Here is a 21,318-nt window from a genome sequence, read left to right as displayed (position 1 = left end):
ACTGCTTCGAGAATGTGACCTCAATCATCTTTCTGGTGGCTCTCAGCGAGTACGACCAGGTCCTCGCCGAGTGCGACAACGAGGTCAGCACCTCCACACCTATTCTCTTCCACAGAACTTGGTGCGTCCATTCGTGCAGGGGTCCGACGAGGCACCTGGACCCCATCAGCTCTCCTTCTGGCAGTAGTGGTGAGTGGCCTGAGGGATATATCTTTATCTCTGGTTGCCAGAACCGAATGGAGGAGAGCAAGGCTCTTTTTAAGACCATCATCACCTACCCATGGTTTCAGCAGTCCTCCGTCATCCTCTTCCTCAATAAGACGGACATCCTGAAGGAGAAGATCACCTACTCCCATCTTGCCACCTACTTTCCTGAGTTCACAGGTGAGACGCAGAGCAGGGTTCACCTTGACCCCTGGGCTTGTTCAGTATGATGTAAGTAAATGCTTGACGGTCTTGATGTACAAATAAACACATTGGCTGCCACAGTGACGCTAAATGGCACTAGCATATCCCTATGATCGTGATAGGCTCTCAGTATCCCCGATAGACAGGTAGAAAAATAATACTTACTCGATTTCGCCTCCTCTTGGGTCAAGATATGTAGTATTCAGTTGTATGTAACAATTTATTAGTAAAAAACCTCAATCGTGTTTTGATTGCCTTGTCATTGGACACAGTGGTTCAGTTCATGTGTTTTGAGGGGAGGACACCTTTGGTAGGGGTGGGCCAAAGGAAAATGGAAGTAGACAGCAGTGTCTGATGGTTCTGGATGTCCCATCCAGAGATATGTTTCGGTCTGTCGTGCTCTGCGTGTAGGTCCCCAGAATGACCCGAAAGCAGCACAAGAGTTCATCCTGAGGATGTACCAGGAGCAGAACCCGGATCGCGAGAAGACCATCTACTCCCACTTCACCTGTGCCACAGACACGGAGAACATCCGCTTCGTCTTCGCCGCCGTGAAGGACACCATCCTGAGAATCAACCTGAAGGAGTTCAATCTAGTCTAACCAACTCTGAGCCTTAGCTCAGTTCACCACTAAAGCCTTAACCTCTTCCTCCCCAACACCCCGGGGGGCGAGACTCCACAAGCCGAATCTGGACGGTACGTTTGCGAGAGGCCTGGTAGCAATCCGTCTGACCGAGCTTCCGCTTCCCTGTGGCCTTGTTCTGGGTGTGAACAGGCTTTTCCCTTTCTGCCTTTCCTCACTGTATTAGACTAGATAGACAAGCGCACTTCCGATGGCGAGAAGGGAGTCAGCAAGACATTTAGGGTATTTATGAACGGCGCAGGAATAAATCCCGTAGTCCCTGACAAACGGTACGCGTAAAGAACCGGCGTGGTAATTGAACAAAGAGAATACGCAACTCAACCCAGGTGGCTCTTGACTGAGCGTGAAATGACACAAGTGTTTACATTTGTATCCATCTGAATGTACAAAAACTGATTTTATGGAGAAAACGCGTTTGATGATGTGCCTTATCGTGAGTTGGATTCGCATTAACCCAATTAGTCATTTGTAGAGTTTTGTCTGTTATTTATACTATACATATAATTTAAATGATAATGCAGATTTTTAAGTTATTTCTTAAATCTTTTGCTAAATTACACCTTTTTCTGTTATCCAAGCTAAGCTGAATTCAAAGTTTTAATGGATGTTGAAAATGTCTTTCTATTTAAACTGAACGATAGATCTGGATTTAACAAATAAAAACTTGTTCTCTCACACTAGTGTCTTCACTCTGCTGTAAACAAATAAAGTTTCTTAAAACAGTAAACAAATGTTTGAGTGCACAAAATCAAAACAGTTCATCAAAATACATTTATTCTTTTTGCATACTCAGTTAAAAATCACAGGAAACCAATGAAAATGTGATTAAGAAGGGAATTCTGCATTACCCGCCAGAATAGGTCAATACGTTATTATTGCATATCTCTGAGCTTCATCATTTAAGTTTCGTGGTTAAAGGTAGAGTCTAGACACAGAAGAAAGCTGACAATGACCACCAGTAGCTACCAAAGCCACCTAAAATTGACTGTACAATCGTGTTGAGCAGCTGTAAACAGTGTCATTTATTATCAATGACGGCCAAACCCCAAAAGAAACACTTTCATGCAAAAGCCACAAGTACAAGGATATTTATCTTCGTTCTCTCGCAGTGCATGACAAACAGAAACATTTTTAAACTTTGCAGGTGAAGGGAAGTTAGTGTTACTCGTCATCTAGGTTCCCATCAAACAGCTAAATACTTACACATTGGTCGTGTTCGCAAATGCGATCTTAATGACTTGGTACGGGGCACATTTTGAAGGAATAAACCAGTTTCTAACAGAGGGATGAATCTGTGAGGATGAATCTTTGAACCTTAGCAGGAAGGAATGTGACAGCGCATGGAAATCCTTTAGGAGTTGGGGAAACATTTTTCTTTTGTACAGTGACTGGATAAAACTTGCAGCTTGCGATGAGCACAGATGCTGGACTAGCAGGTAAAATGTAAAACAGATAAGCTCGATAAAGTCTTTTCTAAACTTATATAACAAACACTTCCTTTCATCTTTTCATCGTATGGCTCTCTTAACAAAATAAATCAGACAATGTGCTTACAGAAAATGGAGAGATTTGGAGTTACACAAAAGACATTCAAGTCAGTGGCTGTGAGGAAAAAAAAATCAAGGCAAAATATGTAAACAAAATTACACACAAACATGTCCAACAGTCACTATAACAAATGGTACAAATTCAGTTGTTGTTTGTTTGAGTGACCAGCTCACAGGACATTAAATGTTCAGTGTTCTGTTGGTTGCATATAATTAAAGGCACACATTAAAGGGGGTGTGGAGAGGTTGTGTTTTCTTAAGGCGGCTGTCCACATAAGGGGCGCTATTTTGGCAGATTTTTCCTAGCGTCTTGAAGCCTGGCCAGAACCCACTGTGGAAAACAATAAAATGTTAGTGTAGGATTAAGGCTCCCAAATCACTGGCCGATCATGTGAAGACCATGAGCTTAAATGGACTGTGAAGGCTCAGATTCTCCACCCTGAAGCCCAACACGCACGCACACCATCTCCGTAGCACGCCCCATACGACACCCCCGGTACCACACGGCGTGTACACCGCCTTGGCTGGACCAGCAGGGGACAGGTGGTCTTGTAAATACTGTTTACGGTTTGTGAACACCAGCAGCAGTGTTGGCATACCTTGGCTATTTCTGGAGTCTTGAAGTTGATGATCTTCCCAAACTCTTTGGCGTGAAACACAGACTTAACTCTTTCCTGTGAAGAAAAAAAACCAAAACAAAAAAAACAATAAAAATTCACCACTTATTCTAGAAGTTTGTTTCCTTGACTCGGCTTCCTCAGTTTCATTTAAATGGTTCTTACAGGTCCCTTTCCTTGCCCTAACCTGTGTTTGGGCCACGCAGCCGCTAGCCTTCCCCGTGTTGATGTGACTGGACACGGAGGTTGGGTTAGGGCCTTGGAGGCAGAGCGGACTGTGGGAGGGGCTTACGTACCTTCGCCTCGATGCGTAGGCGGCGTTCCTCCACGATCATGGGGTCTTTGGTGAATTCATCGAACAGATACTGCCACTCGCAGGTCAACTGACCGAAAGTGCCCTTGGTAACAAAAAATATCCCCCTGCACGAGCAGCGGGGTGGTGACTTAGCAGTGGTGATTCAACTCTGACTCGTGGCAGTGAAGATGCATTGAGCTTAACTGGTTACACTGTGCTTATATGCTCTTGGATGAGTTGATTGGAACTCAGAGTGGCAGTTATCCATATACTGATCTGATTGGCTAACAATACGGAACTGAGTGGCAGAGATATCCAGGAGTCAACGTCCACACAAATCCCTCGCAAGCAAACAGAAGAGCCATATACCTTTTGGTGATCATCAGGAAATCCGACTCGTTGATCTTGGCATGAGCAAAGTACCTGTACTTTGCAAATCTGCCATTTTCAATTTTCTAAAATGTAAGAGAGAAACTGGTTAAACATAAACAACAGAACAGAAAATGGTCACTTAACAAGATGTTGGTGTAATGGTGATGGCATGAAGAACAACACTATGATCCTGCACAACCGAGCAGCTATTTCCTGCCTGAAGGTTTTAGGTGAGAGGAAGCCATCTCTAAGATCAGTATAAAAAGGTCAGACACCCCCCCCACACACACGCATACATATGCACTGCTCTTTAAATTCAAGAACACAAAGACATGGAAAACAGCACAGGCGGGTGGAAATGGCAATGATGAGACATGCATTTTCAAATGGTTTTATTTGGAAAAACGAGAACAAATGTGAAATAATATGAAGAAACAGATTGGCACAGAACAAAAAAAAAAAAAAAATCAAACTAAGAATGCAACAAAAGTGATATCAGCAGAAATCAAACATCCACTGTGGTAACGGGTCCACACGTAGGCTGTCTGTATCATATCTGCCCTGTCATCTAAACAGGGTGAACGTGCCGTGTCGTATTTCCAGCTGGCTGGCTCGGTCAGTTATGGTGCCTGTGTCATTATCTAACAAGCACAGTGCTACAGTCACAAGTCCCCTGACAAATTCAGACTCAGGATGGTCGGCCTGAGCAACTGGTCTAGCTGTGCTTATTCTCGTCCTCGTCACTGTCAAAGCTACCCCACCCGGCGACGGGCACTCTTTTCTGCAAATACGACAGGAGAGAGGAGAAAAATGAGAGTCAGAGGACGCTGCTACGCTTACACATTCGCAGCACCCCGAGCCCTTGCATGTTAACATCTGCATCTGGCCTTTAAGCCACTACTTAATAAATACGGCACCAAATCTACTAGCAATACCACAATGGATGGAAATGACTAGCACCAGTGTTAGTCATCACACATTAAAGGTCATTTGGAATTTGCTGCTTACAGCACTACAGAATCAAATGCTTTGTTAAATGTGTAATGGCAAACTGGCATTTTGTTTTACTACATCTTAATCATTTTAAATCCTGTCAAATTAACCAGCAAACAAATGCATTTGTGGTTCCAAAAATAATTCTGAATAATTCTATTCTATTTGCCAGTTCAAACAAAACCTCTAAAGGATACGTCACTTACAACAACCTTACACGTTACTTTAGTATAATTTTGTACAATCTTCGTTCATTCTTTCATTCTGAAATATGAAAATCTATTAAAGAATATTTTAGTTAGTACTGTGATTTTCACCAACCCAAGTAAAAATACTGTGTACGTCTCAAACACCTCACCTGAACATGCTGACCACATTAGTGGTCTACAAAATGACCTCAGCATGTTCCAGCCCTCACTGGGCTCTGTGTGGATATTAATGATGTTCGGACTGAGGATGTTTTCAACATCACTCTCTGACACAATCGAGATCACAAAATGATTTGCATTTTTAAAATTTGGAAACCATAATTACCATGAAGATACTTCCCTGCACGTCAAAGTGATAAAGACACAATAAATACTTCTTTTGCTGAGATTCTGAAGGCACCCTGTAGGTGCGCCAGTCGGTTTGTCTGGGGTTAGACGTGAAGGCGTCACCTGTAGCATCTGACTGCCGATCCCCTCTCTTTCCCTGTACGGCCTGATGACGCCGTCCTCGTGGATGAAGCGTGGAGGTCGCAGACTCTCCACATCCTGAGATGTTTCTGCCGCTCTGAAGGAATTGACCATAACAGTAATATGCACATTTATGTCTCACTAATTAGATGTTCTTTGTAATGATTTGAGCACCTTTAATTAAGGCTACGGAAATGTATTATAATAAATAGTAAATAAATAATTTAGCAACTGAAAAATAAGTTAAAAAACAAACAAACAAAAACAAACAAACAAAAAAAAACAGCAAGTGGGCTCATCATCCCCCCCCCACACACCACACCCCCTTCCCCCACACCTCTTGATGCCCTGGAAGGTACTGCTGGCCATGTCAATGATGCCTCCTGTTGGTCGAGCAACAGCTCCCACAATGCCTTTTCCAACGCCCTTAAAGAAACCTGCTGCTCCCTCCTTCTGGGCACCTACACGCGCGCACACACAATATTGTTGTACAGTAGAATTCGATTTCCATAGTTTTGGAATTAAATCTCTTTTTTTTATCTTAACTAACTTACCTTTAATGGGCTTTGTGACAATTCCTGTTATACCACTCACGAATCCCTGTTTCAGGAAGGGATTACAGGAGTTAGTGCGACCAGCAGCAAAACCTCTCATATTCCCTAATGTTACACTGGGTCACAACGTGTCGTAATGTTACACTGTGCAGGCCAGTGTGACATGATTGCCACATGATTACAATAATCTTACTAACAGATAAAACCCATGATAATGCTAACAGCAAGCACACACTCTCACTCACACACACACACACACTCACACACACACACCGAGACGAGTCCTTTGCCGCCACGAGTCAGGCCCTCTCGGAGGCCGCTAGGCTGTTTGTTCATGGCCTCCCTCCTCTTCTGCTGGTACTCCTCATCCATGGTGATGGCCGCCACACCTTTGGCCATGGCGCCAGTGATGCGAGACGCTGCACCTGCTAGACCGCCTGGGGGCCGGAGAGCGGAAGGGCAGAGGGATGGGCAGAGGGATGGGCAGAGGGATGGGCAGAGGGATGGGCAGAGGGATGAGCAGTGGGATGGGCAGAGGGATGGGCAGTGGGATGGGCAGTGGGATGGGCAGTGGGATGGGCAGAGGGATGGGCAGAGGGATGGGCAGTGGGATGGGCAGAGGGATGGGCAGTGGGATGGGCAGAGGGATGGGCAGTGGGATGGGCAGAGGGATGGGCAGAGGGATGGGCAGAGGGATGGGCAGTGGGATGGGCAGTGGGATGGGCAGAGGGATGGGCAGTGGGATGGGCAGTGGGATGGGCAGAGGGATGGGCAGTGGGATGGGCAGAGGGATGGGCAGTGGGATGGGCAGAGGGATGGGCAGAGGGATGGGCAGAGGGATGGGCAGAGGGATGGGCAGAGGGATGGGCAGAGGGATGGGCGGGGTCAAGTTACAACTACCACAGAAAAGGCTTTTATCACATGCGTGCTTGGTATGACGTTTGTGTCTAAAAAACAAAAAACAGCCTCTTACCCACTGCACCTCCAACCAGAGCCTTGACTCCCAGAGCCATGCCCTCCATAAACTCCTCTGGACCCTGAATGGCTCCCTGAGGAACAGCGACAGAAAAGAGGTCCTTACTAATGCAGCGCTGCGCTTGGCGATTTGGATCAGCTGTCGGCACGACAGGTTCCCTCATGCGTGCAGTCCCTCACCTGATAGGGCTCATAAAAGAAGGCCTCCACTCCCTCTGACAAACCACGGATGAGGCCAAATGGGTTGCCAAGTACGTCTAAACCCAGCACCAGCACGTACATCTGCTTGATAGCCTGGAAAACACACACCCACCCTCATGAGTGCCAACAACGTCTGCTAGCCACACGTACCAGGAACATGAGTGGCAGGTGGTGGACAGAAGGTCACCTGTTTGGAGTAATGACGGATGACCTCCCACTGCAGCTGCTGTGTGGTGCGGAACTGGAAGGTGAGCTCAAAGAAAGCCAACCTGGAGACGCATGCAGTACAGAGTCAAACGTTATACGCCCCACACACACACACACACACACACTGAAAGATGTGTGGACAACACAGGATAACTTCACATATTCACCAAAAGAAACATGACTCCCCACAGGATGATGACGTACAAAACCAACTCTGATTTACGCTATTCTTTCTACACAGTCAGAAAAGGTTTCTACGTTTGTTATCCCACTAGAGGGAGGCAGCAGCATCTCTAGAGGAAAGCCCGTGCGGTCAGGCTGCCTCTCACTGCGTGTCAAATCCAAGCTCCAATTTACAACTTCTAACTGACACTGTGGTTGAGTGGCCTGCTAGTGTGAGAAAGATCAGGGAAGTCACAAACTCAGCTGGCACTGCAGTGGAAGCGCTTGCCCAATACAACAACCCTCAACCCTCCAAACCCAGGCGCGACAGTATAGCCCACACTAGAGGACAAACGCTTCACAAAACGGAACTTTTTTATAATAAAATTGTTTATATAATTATGGTAGTAAATGATTCAATTACAAAATAATACATAGATTTTATGCACTTATTTTTCTTTATATTTTCTATCCTACATGTCTGCACTTTTTTTGCAAAGCTCTCAAAAAAAATTCCCATTTATTATAATTCAAATCCAGATAAACCAAACCATGAAAGTCGAGGTACACATTCACTGCACATTTGTTTAGTTTCAGATAATTAGACGGTAACTGGTAACGTTAGCCAGGGAACTGGCACACGGAAGCCTGCTGCTACGGTCCAAGGCTTCATTCAGCTTGTGTGTGATGTCAGTAGAAACACCTGCGCTACCTCTCTGAAGACAATGTGTGAAGTGCGGAGCGTGTGGAATAAGCGTGGGTACTTGAAGACGACGTCCTGCACGTCGGTGAGCGTGGCTCCAATGCTCTTCAGCAGCAGATTCAGCGACTGAACAGGAATCACCTCCGTCTCTCTCTTTGTCTTGTTCCCATCCTCTCCGCCTGAGCTCAGCGAGAAGCTCAGGTGAAGCTGTGGACGCCACACGCACAGCAAGGTCATCACCACACACACACACACACACACACACACACACACACACACACACACACGGTCATCACCACAGGCATGCACGTGGTGACACCAACACACCACACACCAAGGTCATCACCATACACACCAAGATCATTGCTACGCACACAAAGGTCATATTAAGAAACACAGCAAGGACATCACAACAAATACACCAAGGTCATCACCACACACAAAACTGTGAGCAAATTAAGTTGACTTAATTTCCTTAAAACTCCCTGACCAGAGGCAGAAATGTAATTGAAAATCGCAATGTGATCGTACAGCTGTAAATTCTATCGCCGGGCGACAGACCTTAATGGGAGAGATGTGGAAGTACTCGAAGAGGCTGATTGGGGAAGTGTCAGTGGCTGACACGTGGTTCAGTCCAGTCTTCAGATACTCGATATCCTTCCCAAACAGCTCCACCTAAGCCACACACACACACAACAAGTTCTGCAGTGAAGTAACACAGGGCATGTCATTTCCTGTAATGCTGGAAGCGCTGTGTTTGTGCTGCTACCTCCTGCTCAGAGGTGACAGTGTCGGCGTTTTCAGCAGTGAACAGATCCAGAATGGCATACAGGAAGCCGAGGTCCAGACGCAGGTCCATTTCCTGAATCAGCACCTTGAAATACCTGTACGGAGAAGGGTCATTGGCTGTGACATATGACCTGTACGGAGAACGGTCATTGGCTGTGACATATGACCTGTACGGAGAACGGTCATTGGCTGTGACATATGACCTGTACGGAGAACGGTCATTGGCTGTGACATATGACCTGTACGGAGAACGGTCATTGGCTGTGATATATGACCTGTACGGAGAATGGTCATTGGCTGTGACATATGACCTGTACGGAGAACGGTCATTGGCTGTGACATATGACCTGTACGGAGAATGGTCATTGGCTGTGACATATGACCTGTACGGAGAACGGTCATTCGCTGACGCACACGACCTGTACGGAAAATGCCACTGCCTGCATGACATATGACTGTAAGATTACGACACTATGCTGACACACCAGAACTAAAATGCACTGCAAATAAATCTGGAAGAAACAGATGGAAAGAAGACAGACACACACTTGATGGTGGAAAAAGAGATTCATACTTAATCGAGAGAAGAGAGAGACACGCACTTGATGCGGAGGATGTCTGAGTGTCCGGCAGCTCTTGTTATGATGCTGACGTCAGTGAGTGGTTTCACCTCTTTAAACGAAAGAGAATAACCATCAGCATTTATTTACCATACTCATACCAGCATTAGTGGCAGGTCATTCGTCATTACACAGGAATCAAATACACGCCCGATCTAAAGAGGGCTCTATGAGTCAAAAACACGTCTATATGAAGAGGCGGAGGGCCGTGTTTTCTCACCCGAGTCCATCCTGACAGATTTGGGAGGCTTGACCGGGTAGAACACAAAGGGGAAAATGGCACCTGGCAACTGGTTTTGGATCTGAGGACACGGGAGAAGATATTCAGCCAGGACCGGCAGCCAGGGCCTGGCTACATGGTGGTTCTGCATCGTGTGGGCGGGGCAGTCCTGGCACGTGGGCACGTACCTGGATCCTGTTGATCTGCACGCGGTAGGCTTTCTGACGGGCAGAGACGCTGTACTCCACCTTCAGCGCAGGCAGGAAGTTCCTCCGGACAGGGGCGTCATACGGCTGCAGGATGCGCATGTCCGTGCCATTAGGGGTGAAACACACCTGGGAGAGAGAGAGAGAGAGAGAGAGAGAGAGAGAGAGAGAGAGAGAGAGGGAGAGAGAGACAGCCAGAGGGACGAAGCCAGACACAAACACAGTCAAAAAAAAAAAAAAAAAAAAAAAAAAGAGTGTCAGAGGTTCTAACAAATAAAAACTCCGGTTGATACTTTGCTCTTGTTGACATATGATGGTTGGTCTTTGTCAGAATGATACTGAATGTGAACTCCGGTCCCTAAGGATGTTTAACTCTTTGTGATGCTGTCGGACCTGGAAACCATTGTGGAGGTCTGCGATGAAGTAGTCCACCGGACTGTTCTCCATGTACTCCTGGTACTGGCGCTCCAACACTGCCGCGTCTTTCCCGCTCAGAACCTTCCAGCGCCGCTTCTTCTTTGGCTTGGACTCCCACACGACGTCAGAGCTGCATGCACACACACACACACACACACACACACACACACACACACACACACACGCCCAAAATAAAGAAACCTAATCTTTCTATGCTTTATAAAAATACACGTTTCATCCACTGTAGATTTATTTCATCTACGGTGTATTATACTGTACATACTGTCTCGTGTGTTTTATACTGTACAATATAGAAGTTTCATATTGCATAATTCATTTTGATCCGTTTTGGGCAGATATGAATGTGTGCTGACGTAAGCATGTAACATTGCCCACCTGGTGATGCCCACGTATGCCACCTCCTGGCTGGTGCTGTTGTTGACGAGCGAGACGCCCACGTCCTGCAGCGAGAGGCTGATCTCCTGCTCGGCCAGTTCCACCCGCTCGCTCTCGCATAGCCGCTTGTACACGCGCCGCTCCGTGGTGAACAGCGCCACCCGCTGGAGGCCCTCGTAAAACGACAGGACAAACAGCTTTCCCTCGTCCTTCATGTCCGTCAGCAGGTCCTACGGTGGAGGGAGGCCACGGAAGACGAATGCGTTCCATCGTTTAGGCTGAGCTTAGTTATGCTGGAGACTTTCTCTGTCAGTGTGTTCTCATTCTTTGGAAACTATGGAAACTACGGACTAATTAAACCTCATTTTCAGTGGTGTTTTAGGTACAAAATCATAACCAAACAAATTCAAAGAGTAGATAAATAAAATAATAATAAAAATTCAAAATTAAAAAACTACTCAATACTGTTCTGAACTAATTAGCTGAACTACTCACAGTACTCGCAGTACAATGTGAATTAAAACCAATAAACTGAAACCGGAATATCCAGTGTGAACACAAGGCTGAACTGAAGCTGCTCTGGTTTCATCAAAACTCCACATTCAGTTCAGAACACTATCGGCCGAGCACTGGCTCCGTCCCCCGGTGCTCACCTCCTCGTTCCTCAGTTCGCCACTGTAGCCGGAGCAGCTCCAGCGCAGCACACGGGACCCGGCTGGCTCTGCCCACGTGTAGTACATGGCCTGACCGGGGCCAAGTTCACCCTTCTCCAGCTTCTCGGAGCTGTCAGAGGGAGGGACGAGAGAGACTTCAGACCCGCGTGAAACCACCCGGCAAGTCCGGTCAAATCTGACTGACCCTGCCGTGCGTTTCTACCAGGACAGAATGCGTGTGAAACTAGATTTGGAACAAAAAACCAGAAGAAAGTAGGATTGTTTTTGTCTTCTGAAAGCGAGCGCAGCGCAAGAGTGCACGCCTGCCAGCTCAGAGCTCGGCAGTGTTGGCCTGGACAGAGCATGCGGTTCTGTGGTTGCACTACGGGGAGGGGGGGGGGGGGGGGCGCAGCCCAGTAGCCCGGTACATCCAGCCTCCCTCGGAAAGACCACCAAGAAGCGGAGAAAGAACAGAGGAAGCCGTCTCCGGAAAGGTAGGACTCAAATCAGGAGAAGTAAGAAACTGGAATGTTTGATCCAAAAGGTGTCGGTCTAACAAGCAGCAATAGTGAAGCACAACAAAGAGCAAACCCCCTGAAAATCAGAACCTGTTCTGGATGTTTCTGCACAGAGGAAAGTGTGTGCGCGTGCGTGCGTGTGTGTGTGTGTGTGTGTACCAGCAGGACACATTCTCATCCCACAGTGGTAAGGGGAGATCCAGAATGCCGTCTGAAAGCCAAGTGGAGCTCCCCTGCTCTTTACTACACAGACACAAGGCAGGTAACGGATAATGTTAATAGAACTGTACAGCCAACCAACAAAAGAAATGGCTCTAATCTATATTAATATTCTCAGTGAACAGTATGATGATGTTTTGTTCATGTTTTCCTTGTTCACCAAGTCAAATAAATAGTGAAAGCATAATTAATACTTAAAACAAAATACCACAAAATAACACACACACAAAAAAAAAACAGAAAATAGCAAATAAATGATATGAATGTACATAAATAAAAAAAAAAATTAAAAAAAGACTCCTTGAAATGCATATGCTACCTCTGTACTTGTGAGGCTCAAGCTAGAATCTCCAACTGACTTCCATTCATTATGCTAAGCTAAGCTACTCTGCCTGGGCTCCAGACCTCACACATGAAGTAAAAAAGCCTTCATCCAACTTTTGGTACATTATAATAGAACTCGACTGCCACGCCACTGGACCAGGCCCTTTGGAGCTCTCATCTCGTGGACCTCCATGGTCAGGGCCTCCAGCGTCTGGTCCCTGGTGTGACAGAACTCACCTCTGGTGGACCTCCAGCGTCTGGTCCCTGGTGTGACAGATTTCACCTCTGGTGGACCTCCAGCGTCTGGTCCCTGGTGTGACAGAACTCACCTCTGGTGGACCTCCAGCGTCTGGTCCCTGGTGTGACAGAACTCACCTCCGGTGGACCACCAGCGTCTGGTCCCTGGTGTGACAGAACTCACCTCCGGTGGACCACCAGCGTCTGGTCCCTGGTGTGACAGAACTCACCTCTGGTGGACCACCAGCGTCTGGTCCCTGGTGTGACAGAACTCACCTCTGGTGGACCACCAGCGTCTGGTCCCTGGTGTGACAGAACTCACCTCTGGTGGACCACCAGCGTCTGGTCCCTGGTGTGACAGAACTCACCTCTGGTGGACCACCAGCGTCTGGTCCCTGGTGTGACAGAACTCACCTCTGGTGGACCTCCAGTGTCTGGTCCCTGGTGTGATTGATGATAAGAAAGGGAGCTGCTCCGTCATGGTAGTCGGAGAACCGGATCACAGCCGAGTGCTCCGTCAGGTTCACGTCCACAATGATGCCACCCAGCTAGGAACACACACCACAGACCAAGTGCACGGATGAACGTGTGCCGTTATACGCACGCGCGCGTGTGTGTGTGTGTGTGGGGGGGGGGGGGGGGGCATAGGGGTGCTCACAGTGTTGTCGAGGTGCAGGAGGAGGCAGTTCTCTGGTGTGTGGAAGTCGACAGCGTGAGCGGTCGACTGACATCCCTCCACCTTCACCACAAGTTTCTTCGAATCCCGTCCTGGCCAGAACGGAACGGCGGCCTGCAAAGAGAGTTTGGCCTTTCAGCACGTCGGGGGCGTCAGGACGAACGGGGTGGGTGCGCGGGTTCACACGGTGGCCCACCTCTCCAGGCTGGGCCTCGGTCCAGTTCTCCTGACCCTCCTCGCACACGTGGATCACGTGCTTGGTTCTGTTCACCAGCATGTAGAAGGGCAGGAATGTGACCAGCCGCGTCAGGCTGAAGCTGCTGGCGTCGATCTTCACGCCCACCTGCACGCCACCGCGACACGTCAGGACGAAACACACCTAGGGGCTCGGGCCGTGGGTTGAAGACAACGTTACAAATGACTTACCAGGTAGTCTTTAGCCCGTCCTTTGCATTTGACGTCGCCGTAGCTACCCACGGTGTCTATGGAAAAATCGTCCGACAACTCGCTGTCGGAGATCATCAAGCGGACCTGCAGAGCAAAAGCGTGCAAACACGTCTGATCTGAAGAGGGCGCTATGAGTCAAAGCACGTCTGATCAAAAGAAAGCGCTATGAGACATAAAGCATCGGACCTAAAGAGGGCGCTATGACTCAAAACATGTCTGATCCAAAGAGGGCACTGTGAGTCAAACACGTCTGATCTAAAGAGGGCGCTGTGAGTCAAATACGTCTGATCTAAAGAGGGCGCTATGAGTCAAACACGTCTGATCTAAAGAGGGCGCTGTGAGTCAAACACGTCTGATCTAAAGAGGGCGCTATGAGTCAAACACCCCTGATCTAAAGAGGGCGCTATGAGTCAAACACCCCTGATCTAAAGAGGGCGCCATGAGTCAAACACCCCTGATCTAAAGAGGGCGCCATGAGTCAAACACCCCTGATCAGAAGAGGGCGCTATGAGTCAAAACACGTCTGATCAGAAGAGGGCACTGAGTCAAAAAACACATCTGATCTAAAGGCGGCGTTATGTGTCAAACATGTCTGATCTAAAGAAGGCGCTATGAGTCAAAAACACATCTGATCCGATCCGCCCCCTCTGCATACTGCGCGGGCCCTGCAAACCTTATTGTTCTGCAGGAAGTTGCGAGGTTTGAACGAGAAGAGGAGGGGCATGTCGTAGTCCTTGGGGTGTTTGCGGTGGATGTCGTCGGCCTTGTACTGCAGCAGCCTGCCCGTCTTGTTCACCATCCAATAAGGAGAGTGGACAGCCACCACCGCTTGGCCCGCCTCCTTCTTCACGTGGACGGCGATGTCGAGCGCCGCCTGTGAGATGTCCCCGTCCAGCTCCTCGTTGGCGCGGAGTGAGCTGAAGGTGATGAAGCCAATTTCCTCGTGGTCGCTGCGGAGGCGGTACTGCGCCTCCCAGTCCTGCTGCAGGTAGCCGAGGAGTTTCAGCTCCAGGCTGGCGTGGTCCATGACGGCCGTGTGCAGATGGCATGAGTGGCCCTCCTCCAGCACAGCCGGCGCGGGGCTCCCGCTAGCCTGCCGCGCCGGAGACGCGCGCACCGTAATGTAATAACACAGAACAACCGATTTTATGACAACCGAACAGTGCATCGGCGAGTTAGAATATAAAAGCTAAAACATTAGCATTCGTTAGCGCGCTGGCCTTGGCAACGCGGTCTGTGCCCTGTACCAGTAATCTGTAGGTGATGGGGTACGGCAGAAGGTTCCGAAGCAGCACAGTGGGCCACAGGTGGAGGACAAACGGCTTGTCGATGTTCTCCTGGGTGCTGTGGGACAGCATGGCATCCAGGACGGGGACCATGCTGATCTTGAACACGCGTGTGTCATCATCATCATCATCATCATCTCCACAGTGGCGGCAAGTGCTCTCCAGGCAGTCGCCAGGCCTCTGACTGACCTCATCGTAGCTGAAACCCTCCGAGCGACCGTACTGGTCGTTGCCCTCGGTTACGGGCTGTAAGCTGAGCTCTGCCCTGGGGAGGGGGGGGGTGTGCAGAGATCAGTACATGAAGCCAGCGTATCATTCCTTCAGGTGTTCTGCATCATTACAGACTAAAGAAATATTTATTTACAAATATCAGGTGACAAGGTATCAATCTGGGTTTGTTTTGGTCAACAGAAAAGCGACATGCACCACACAGTGGGGATATTGATACCAGGGGATATTCCTGATATATTCAGGAATTTACAAGACATTAGGCATTAGGAGTTCATGAGGAGAAAGGAGGGTCCTAACATCATGTAAATCAGCAGCGTGCTTCTGCATCAGAGAAACAGGCCGGGGTCAGCTGTGGTGAGTGTGTGTGACTGCACTGGTTATCTGTGGTCACTGACCTGTAGGAGCCCAGAGGGACACAGAACTCCTCTGTGGGCAGAGACACACCCAGGCACGAGGAGCCCTCAAGTACCCGGAACGGCACCGAGAAGTGATTAACGATCTGGAATCGGCAGAAGATCAGGAAATCCTGACTTAGAACCGAGCGTGGACCCGGATTTGCTTAAATAAGAGAACTCGCGTCCGCAGCCTGTACTCGACGGGCTAAAAACAGGCTAAGCATGCACTGAACACGTGTCTGGAGGCGAGACAGAGCAATGACCTGGAAAGGCGAGCGGATCTTGACGAACTTGCTGCCCTCGTTGGAGTAGATCTGGCACACAAAGAAGCGGGTGACACCTGACCCCCGGTGCACGACACTGTACACGCCCCGGCCCACTTTGATCAGGGGGATGATGTCGGCTGTCGTGTGGCCCACCGGAGCTGCAACCGTCCGGACAGCACTTTCAGACAACTCGCAATCGAACCCGGTCCTTAGTGCCCACCTTCCGTCGAGCATAAGCAATCAGATTGGAGCAGGTGGGCTGACCAATCAGAACACACTGGGCTCACTGGGAATGGGGGCTTAAATACACAGGAGCTCTAACAGAACATTTTCAGAGGGTGAACAGAGATGAGAAAAATAATGTGTGTTTGATACACTGTAGCATGTAAATATATTCTAGTAGACCCCAAAAATAAAGTTATAAGCATTAGGCTGCCAAGGTCCTCTTTAATCTCACAGAGCTTTATTCTGACTAACACAGTCTATTAAGATACAGTAGATTATTAGTGTGCTTTGGCTAAATTTCCTGTGGCCAGGAGTGAATGTTTCTCGTGTCTGGACTGCGCGTGAACGGGTCGGCTCACTCGGTTGGATGTAGTTCTCACTGCTGAGGCTGGTCATGGCGGCAAACTGGCTGGCGTCAGCGGCCGTGAGCGTATAGTCCATGTTCAAGCTCTCGCCGTCCTGGAGCTCCACCGTGCGGCCCACGGACTCCCTCCCGATGGGCCTAAACACCTCGCTGTGCAGTACGGCCACGGCCAGACCCAGCCGGTTCTTCACCACGATCGGGGCCTGGTCACGCTGGAAGCACTCCGCCGTCTGCTTGGCAGCCTCGGCGAATGCCTGGGAGCGAAAGGGTCAACCAATCAGAAGGCTCTGCCGACAACCAATCAGAAGACTCCACCACTAGCCTTAATGGAACGCTTCACCAAAAGATGTCAGTATTGTTAACAAGCATTAACAGAGAACTAACTTGGATTGGGGATAACATGATTAACGTCCATTTCAGTAGTCTCTAGTCTAGTCTTGGACTAAACTGTAACTTTAGTGGAGATTCACAAGTAGAAGGCATTTTTGGTTTAGGTTTAAGAACGGTCTTGGTCTAGAACATGGGCTCCTGGACTGGATTCATTATTTCAGGATGAACTGATGTCCAGAGGACGGATGGGGCATTGGTCAAGACAAAAGCAGCTCTCTCACCGTTCCCAGGTTACTGAGCATGTGCAGACCGCACTTGGACAGCATGATGTTGAGCTGGTCTTTGCTAGTAATGCTAATGACTGTTTTGTAATCCGGCACTATGTAGTCCACCTCATCGGACGTCCCTGAACCCTTCACCGGTTTTTTCTTCATCTGTGACGGAAGAGAGAGAAAGAAAAAAAGTGCATTTGCAGTCATGGCGTGCGTCTGTGTTGTTTTTTGAGACTGAGTACATTCTCCTGTACTAAGACCTTCAGGTCCAGGGTCCAGGGTCTGAACACATCTTTGGTCTCATCTTCGAGGGGCTCTAAAAGAGGCTCCCACACTCCCATCATCTCGTTGTAATAATTGACCTGCAACACACCCACAACAGGCTCCATCAAAACTCCAAAATTCCTAGAGAACTGATGACAAAGACGAGTCCTAACGTATTCACGAATAACGCCCCCTAACCCCACACCCCCGCCCAACCCCCATTAACTCCTCAGTCAGCTGCCGGTCATATCAAAACCCTGGAGTGCACTTGGACCTCGAGTTCCAGATTCCTGCTTTAAGGGATCTGCAGCGGCTCGGAGAGAGGGTGCAGAAGAGAGCACGCACCTCCATGTCCAGGTGGCAGTGCAGGTTGATGAGGGTGCTCCAGTTCTTCACGTCGCCATGGAAGGATGACTTGGCCAGGAGCATGGGCACGGTGCGGTGGCCCACGCCCGCCTCCAGGGTCAGGCAGATGGAGGCGACGCGCAGCTGCAGGGATTCACCCTGCGGCACCAGGGGCACCAGGGACCTGACATCCTCTTCGCTCTCCTCCTCCAGGAACCAGAGCTTGAGGTCACGCCAGTCCCGCCGCTCCCAGAGGTCGGGGGGCACGGGGCTCTCCAGCTCCTCGGGCGTCTCGGCGGTGGGGGTCAGCGCAGACTGAATGGTGATGACCGTGTTTATGATGATGGGGGAAACCTAGGAGGAAGAACGCCGAGGAAAATCACCATATTTACTTATCACAGCCGGGTCAGTTTAAAGGGTCCAGTTTAACCACCGTAAGTACGAGCGATAAAGAGAACAGTTTTTCACCCTGACCCTTTGAAAAACTGTACCATTCACTGTCAGTGTTTCTGAGCAGGCAAACGTAGCGGACGTACCTTGAGGGTGAGAGAGTTGATGGAGAGCTCTATGGCCTGCGGCTGGCCGGCCAGCTGCTTGCTGGTGAAGAACACCTGGCACGGCTGCAGGACAGTGGTAAAGTTGCTCTCGGCCTGCGCGCGCATGAAGGGGCACGCCACCACCTTGAGCTCGGTGACGGCCGCCGTCATCAGCTGCCCGCTTGGGTCGCTCTTCATGACCAGCTCGCACTGTGTCGTCATGACGAGGGCCGGTGCGTCGGCGCGCGTCAGGTCGGCCACGAACACGATCTCGGGATTCCTCACCACCACGTTCATCTCCGTCTTCACTGCCACGGGCTGAACGGGAGCTGAGAGGAGATTTTTACACATCACAGTGCCTTCTCTACACGTCCTTTGGATAAAACCACTTTGGGATTATAACCTGTGTCTGTGGTGGCAGGATTAAAGCCACTATAAGCAGGAGTTTGGGATTATAACCTGCAGGGTCTTTGGTGACAGAGGCTTGCTTGCTGCCCTTGGCTGGGCTAGAGAAGCCCTGCGCCAGGGCTTTGAGAAAGATGTCGGCCACGGTGAGCAGGAACTCCATGCTGGCGCACAGGTAGAGGTCCTGCACTACCGTCTCCAGGGTGGTGCCGTCCCGGCCCTGCCTGTAGCTCACATCCACCATGACACTCTGCTCTGAGCCTCTCTTCATGGCCATCATCCTGAGATACTCACACACACACACACACAGACAAATTATTTACACAAACACATGTGTGCTGTACGTTTGTGAAATAAAAGATGATCCGCCAATGGTAATCATTCACATTTATATATGGTGTTATTAATACTGATATTTAAGGGGAAGCATTTAAAAAAATGGAACATGATAATATGTTCTGTGGGTCAGTCTACAGTAATACAATAACCTTATGAAGGTGCCCGTGGGTGTGTTAACACACCTGGAAGTGATCATTTTGACCCTCTTCCTTTTGTCGTCTAGCAGGCACTCGGTGAGTCTGATGGAGGCCTTCATAGAGCTGTCTGAGAACATGTCTACAGCCGCGGTGATGGTGCCCAGGGTGAACTCCGCCAGCTTTAGCTGCTCATCGCGCGAGTCCAGCATCTGGATGGACATGGACGCGCGCGCGCGCACACACACACACACACACACCGTACTGAGCCTGTTCATTGTATATCCAGCCACACCCACCCTCACTCTAAGGAACATCACTGTCACTGCTCCAGGTGTATTACCTCACTTCCACTCGGGCTGTACAGGACCAGGGTCATGGAGTCGAACTTGAAGAGGACTGTTAGCTTGCTCTTCAGCCTGGTCACCTTCTGGCCCTCCACCACGGCTGCGGTTACCACTGTGGTGCCTGAGGAAGCCACGGGGTCCACAGAACCTTACATCTGTCAGGCTGATCACATGTGCACTGTACACCACTCAAAATCCAGACCCAGAAAACACCTACATACTCCAGAGACCAGTCATAAAGTATATATATGGTTCTAGGTAAATGAGTGCATGTGCATGAGTGTAAGTGTGCACGTGTGTGTGTGTGTGTGTGTGTGTGTGTACCTCCAGATCCCTGCGAGTCTTTGATAGACACACTCTCTGCTTTATCAGAGCCTTTTGGAGTAGGAACAGCATCTGATGTCTCAGACAGGTTTTCACTCAGAGTCCCCAATACCACAGTCAAGTCCTCCTGACTCAGAATCAGCTATAGGACACACACACACACACACACACACACACACACACACACACACACACACGTTTTTTTTATATATATATAAAAAACAACCAACACACTGCACACTAAAACATATCAAATACATCCCCACACACCCACAGGCCCCTTACACTCATGGGTTTGAGGTATCCGGTGATCTGGATGTCTGGGATGCTGTGGTACCAGGAGGCAGCCAGATTGCGCTTGATTGACAGCTCCATGTTCACTGGCCTCAGTATCTGGATCTCACTCTGGAACTGTCCGTCTTTAAACGTGGTTCTGTACACACAAACGTCAGAACCCTCACCTTCTCAGCTCAAGCTTCACGACCATGGGAAAAAACGTTAAAATATCACATTTTAACGCCAGCACGTTAAATAAAGCAAAAGAGATCACAGTCTGGTGTTCCCACCGATACATCTTCAGATCGCTCAGCGCCACGCCCATGATGTCCAGGATGGGTGGGATCTTCGCGTGAGCTTCAGATGGGACGATTTCGAAGCGGTTCTTCACCGTCACCAAGCCCAGGTCGGCCACAATGACGTTGGTGGACACAGAGGACTGTGGCAGGAAGACGACGGGCGCTTTGATGTCCACGTCCAGGGCGATGCGCGTGCTCTTCTCCGCCAGCTCCAGCACGCCTGTCGCAGCTTTCTCTGCTGCTTGTACCGTCACCTCGGCCAGCGCGTCTTTGGCCTCCTGGAAGTTATTGATGAATGCCTGCAGAGCACAGGGGAGAAGGAGAGAGAGAGAGAGAGAGAGAGAGAGAGAGAGAGAGAGAGAGAGAGAGAGAGAGAGAGAGAGGGAGGGAGAGAGAGAAAGGGGGAGAGAGAGGGAGAGAGAGAGAGAGAGAGAGAGGGGGACGGGGGAGAGAGAGAGAGAGAGAGAGAGAGAGAGAGAGAAAGGGGGAGAGAGGAAGAGAGAGAGAGAGAGAGAGAGAGAGAGAGAGCGCAAAAGATATGCAAGAGAGTTTCTTCACAGGTGGCTCTATTCTACAATACTGCCAATCATATCCGTCTTGATG

General features: G+C 49.2%; 2 protein-coding genes across 3 annotated transcripts in view; one reads left to right on the top strand and one right to left on the bottom strand.

Moving 5' to 3' along the window:
* gna14a (guanine nucleotide binding protein (G protein), alpha 14a) overlaps positions 1-1,077 on the top strand; it is a 9,887-nt gene extending 8,810 nt beyond the window's left edge. The window contains exons 5-7 of the mRNA XM_027027249.2: positions 1-83; positions 231-384; positions 820-1,077. The exon at positions 1-83 is cut by the window's left edge and continues 47 nt beyond it. Of these exons, the coding sequence (XP_026883050.2) occupies positions 1-83; positions 231-384; positions 820-1,010 (428 nt within the window). The 3' untranslated portion in view covers positions 1,011-1,077. The remainder of the gene's footprint in view (positions 84-230; positions 385-819) is intronic.
* Positions 1,078-1,804: 727 nt separating this feature from the next.
* Positions 1,805-21,318, bottom strand: part of vps13a (vacuolar protein sorting 13 homolog A) — a 31,551-nt gene continuing 12,037 nt past the window's right edge. The window contains exons 33-72 of one of the 2 annotated variants that reach the window (XM_035536427.1): positions 20,707-21,014; positions 20,426-20,573; positions 20,141-20,282; positions 19,813-19,937; positions 19,518-19,681; positions 19,051-19,277; positions 18,592-18,920; positions 18,056-18,409; positions 17,707-17,808; positions 17,456-17,608; positions 16,840-17,098; positions 16,253-16,413; positions 15,990-16,093; positions 15,325-15,628; positions 14,751-15,170; positions 14,057-14,161; positions 13,827-13,973; positions 13,613-13,744; positions 13,369-13,502; positions 12,334-12,417; positions 11,657-11,786; positions 11,004-11,233; positions 10,584-10,737; positions 10,173-10,319; positions 9,985-10,066; positions 9,747-9,816; positions 9,125-9,239; positions 8,917-9,030; positions 8,417-8,562; positions 7,471-7,552; positions 7,263-7,376; positions 7,081-7,156; positions 6,381-6,544; positions 6,108-6,153; positions 5,891-6,014; positions 5,536-5,650; positions 3,881-3,966; positions 3,513-3,636; positions 3,199-3,273; positions 1,805-2,930 (exon numbers count right to left, since the gene is read on the bottom strand). In XM_035536427.1, coding sequence (XP_035392320.1) covers positions 2,883-2,930; positions 3,199-3,273; positions 3,513-3,636; positions 3,881-3,966; positions 5,536-5,650; positions 5,891-6,014; positions 6,108-6,153; positions 6,381-6,544; positions 7,081-7,156; positions 7,263-7,376; positions 7,471-7,552; positions 8,417-8,562; positions 8,917-9,030; positions 9,125-9,239; positions 9,747-9,816; positions 9,985-10,066; positions 10,173-10,319; positions 10,584-10,737; positions 11,004-11,233; positions 11,657-11,786; positions 12,334-12,417; positions 13,369-13,502; positions 13,613-13,744; positions 13,827-13,973; positions 14,057-14,161; positions 14,751-15,170; positions 15,325-15,628; positions 15,990-16,093; positions 16,253-16,413; positions 16,840-17,098; positions 17,456-17,608; positions 17,707-17,808; positions 18,056-18,409; positions 18,592-18,920; positions 19,051-19,277; positions 19,518-19,681; positions 19,813-19,937; positions 20,141-20,282; positions 20,426-20,573; positions 20,707-21,014 — 6,144 coding nt within the window. In that variant the 3' untranslated portion in view covers positions 1,805-2,882. The remainder of the gene's footprint in view (positions 2,931-3,198; positions 3,274-3,512; positions 3,637-3,880; positions 3,967-5,535; positions 5,651-5,890; positions 6,015-6,107; positions 6,154-6,380; positions 6,545-7,080; positions 7,157-7,262; positions 7,377-7,470; positions 7,553-8,416; positions 8,563-8,916; positions 9,031-9,124; positions 9,240-9,746; positions 9,817-9,984; positions 10,067-10,172; positions 10,320-10,583; positions 10,738-11,003; positions 11,234-11,656; positions 11,787-12,333; positions 12,418-13,368; positions 13,503-13,612; positions 13,745-13,826; positions 13,974-14,056; positions 14,162-14,750; positions 15,171-15,324; positions 15,629-15,989; positions 16,094-16,252; positions 16,414-16,839; positions 17,099-17,455; positions 17,609-17,706; positions 17,809-18,055; positions 18,410-18,591; positions 18,921-19,050; positions 19,278-19,517; positions 19,682-19,812; positions 19,938-20,140; positions 20,283-20,425; positions 20,574-20,706; positions 21,015-21,318) is intronic. The other variant, XM_035536428.1, reaches the window with a different exon arrangement.

The sequence above is a fragment of the Electrophorus electricus genome, chromosome 18 (genome assembly GCF_013358815.1).
Source record: "Electrophorus electricus isolate fEleEle1 chromosome 18, fEleEle1.pri, whole genome shotgun sequence".
Classification (NCBI taxonomy): domain Eukaryota; kingdom Metazoa; phylum Chordata; class Actinopteri; order Gymnotiformes; family Gymnotidae; genus Electrophorus; species Electrophorus electricus.
The sequence above is the reverse complement of the archived record's forward strand: the minus strand, read 5'-3'. Positions and strand labels throughout refer to the sequence as shown.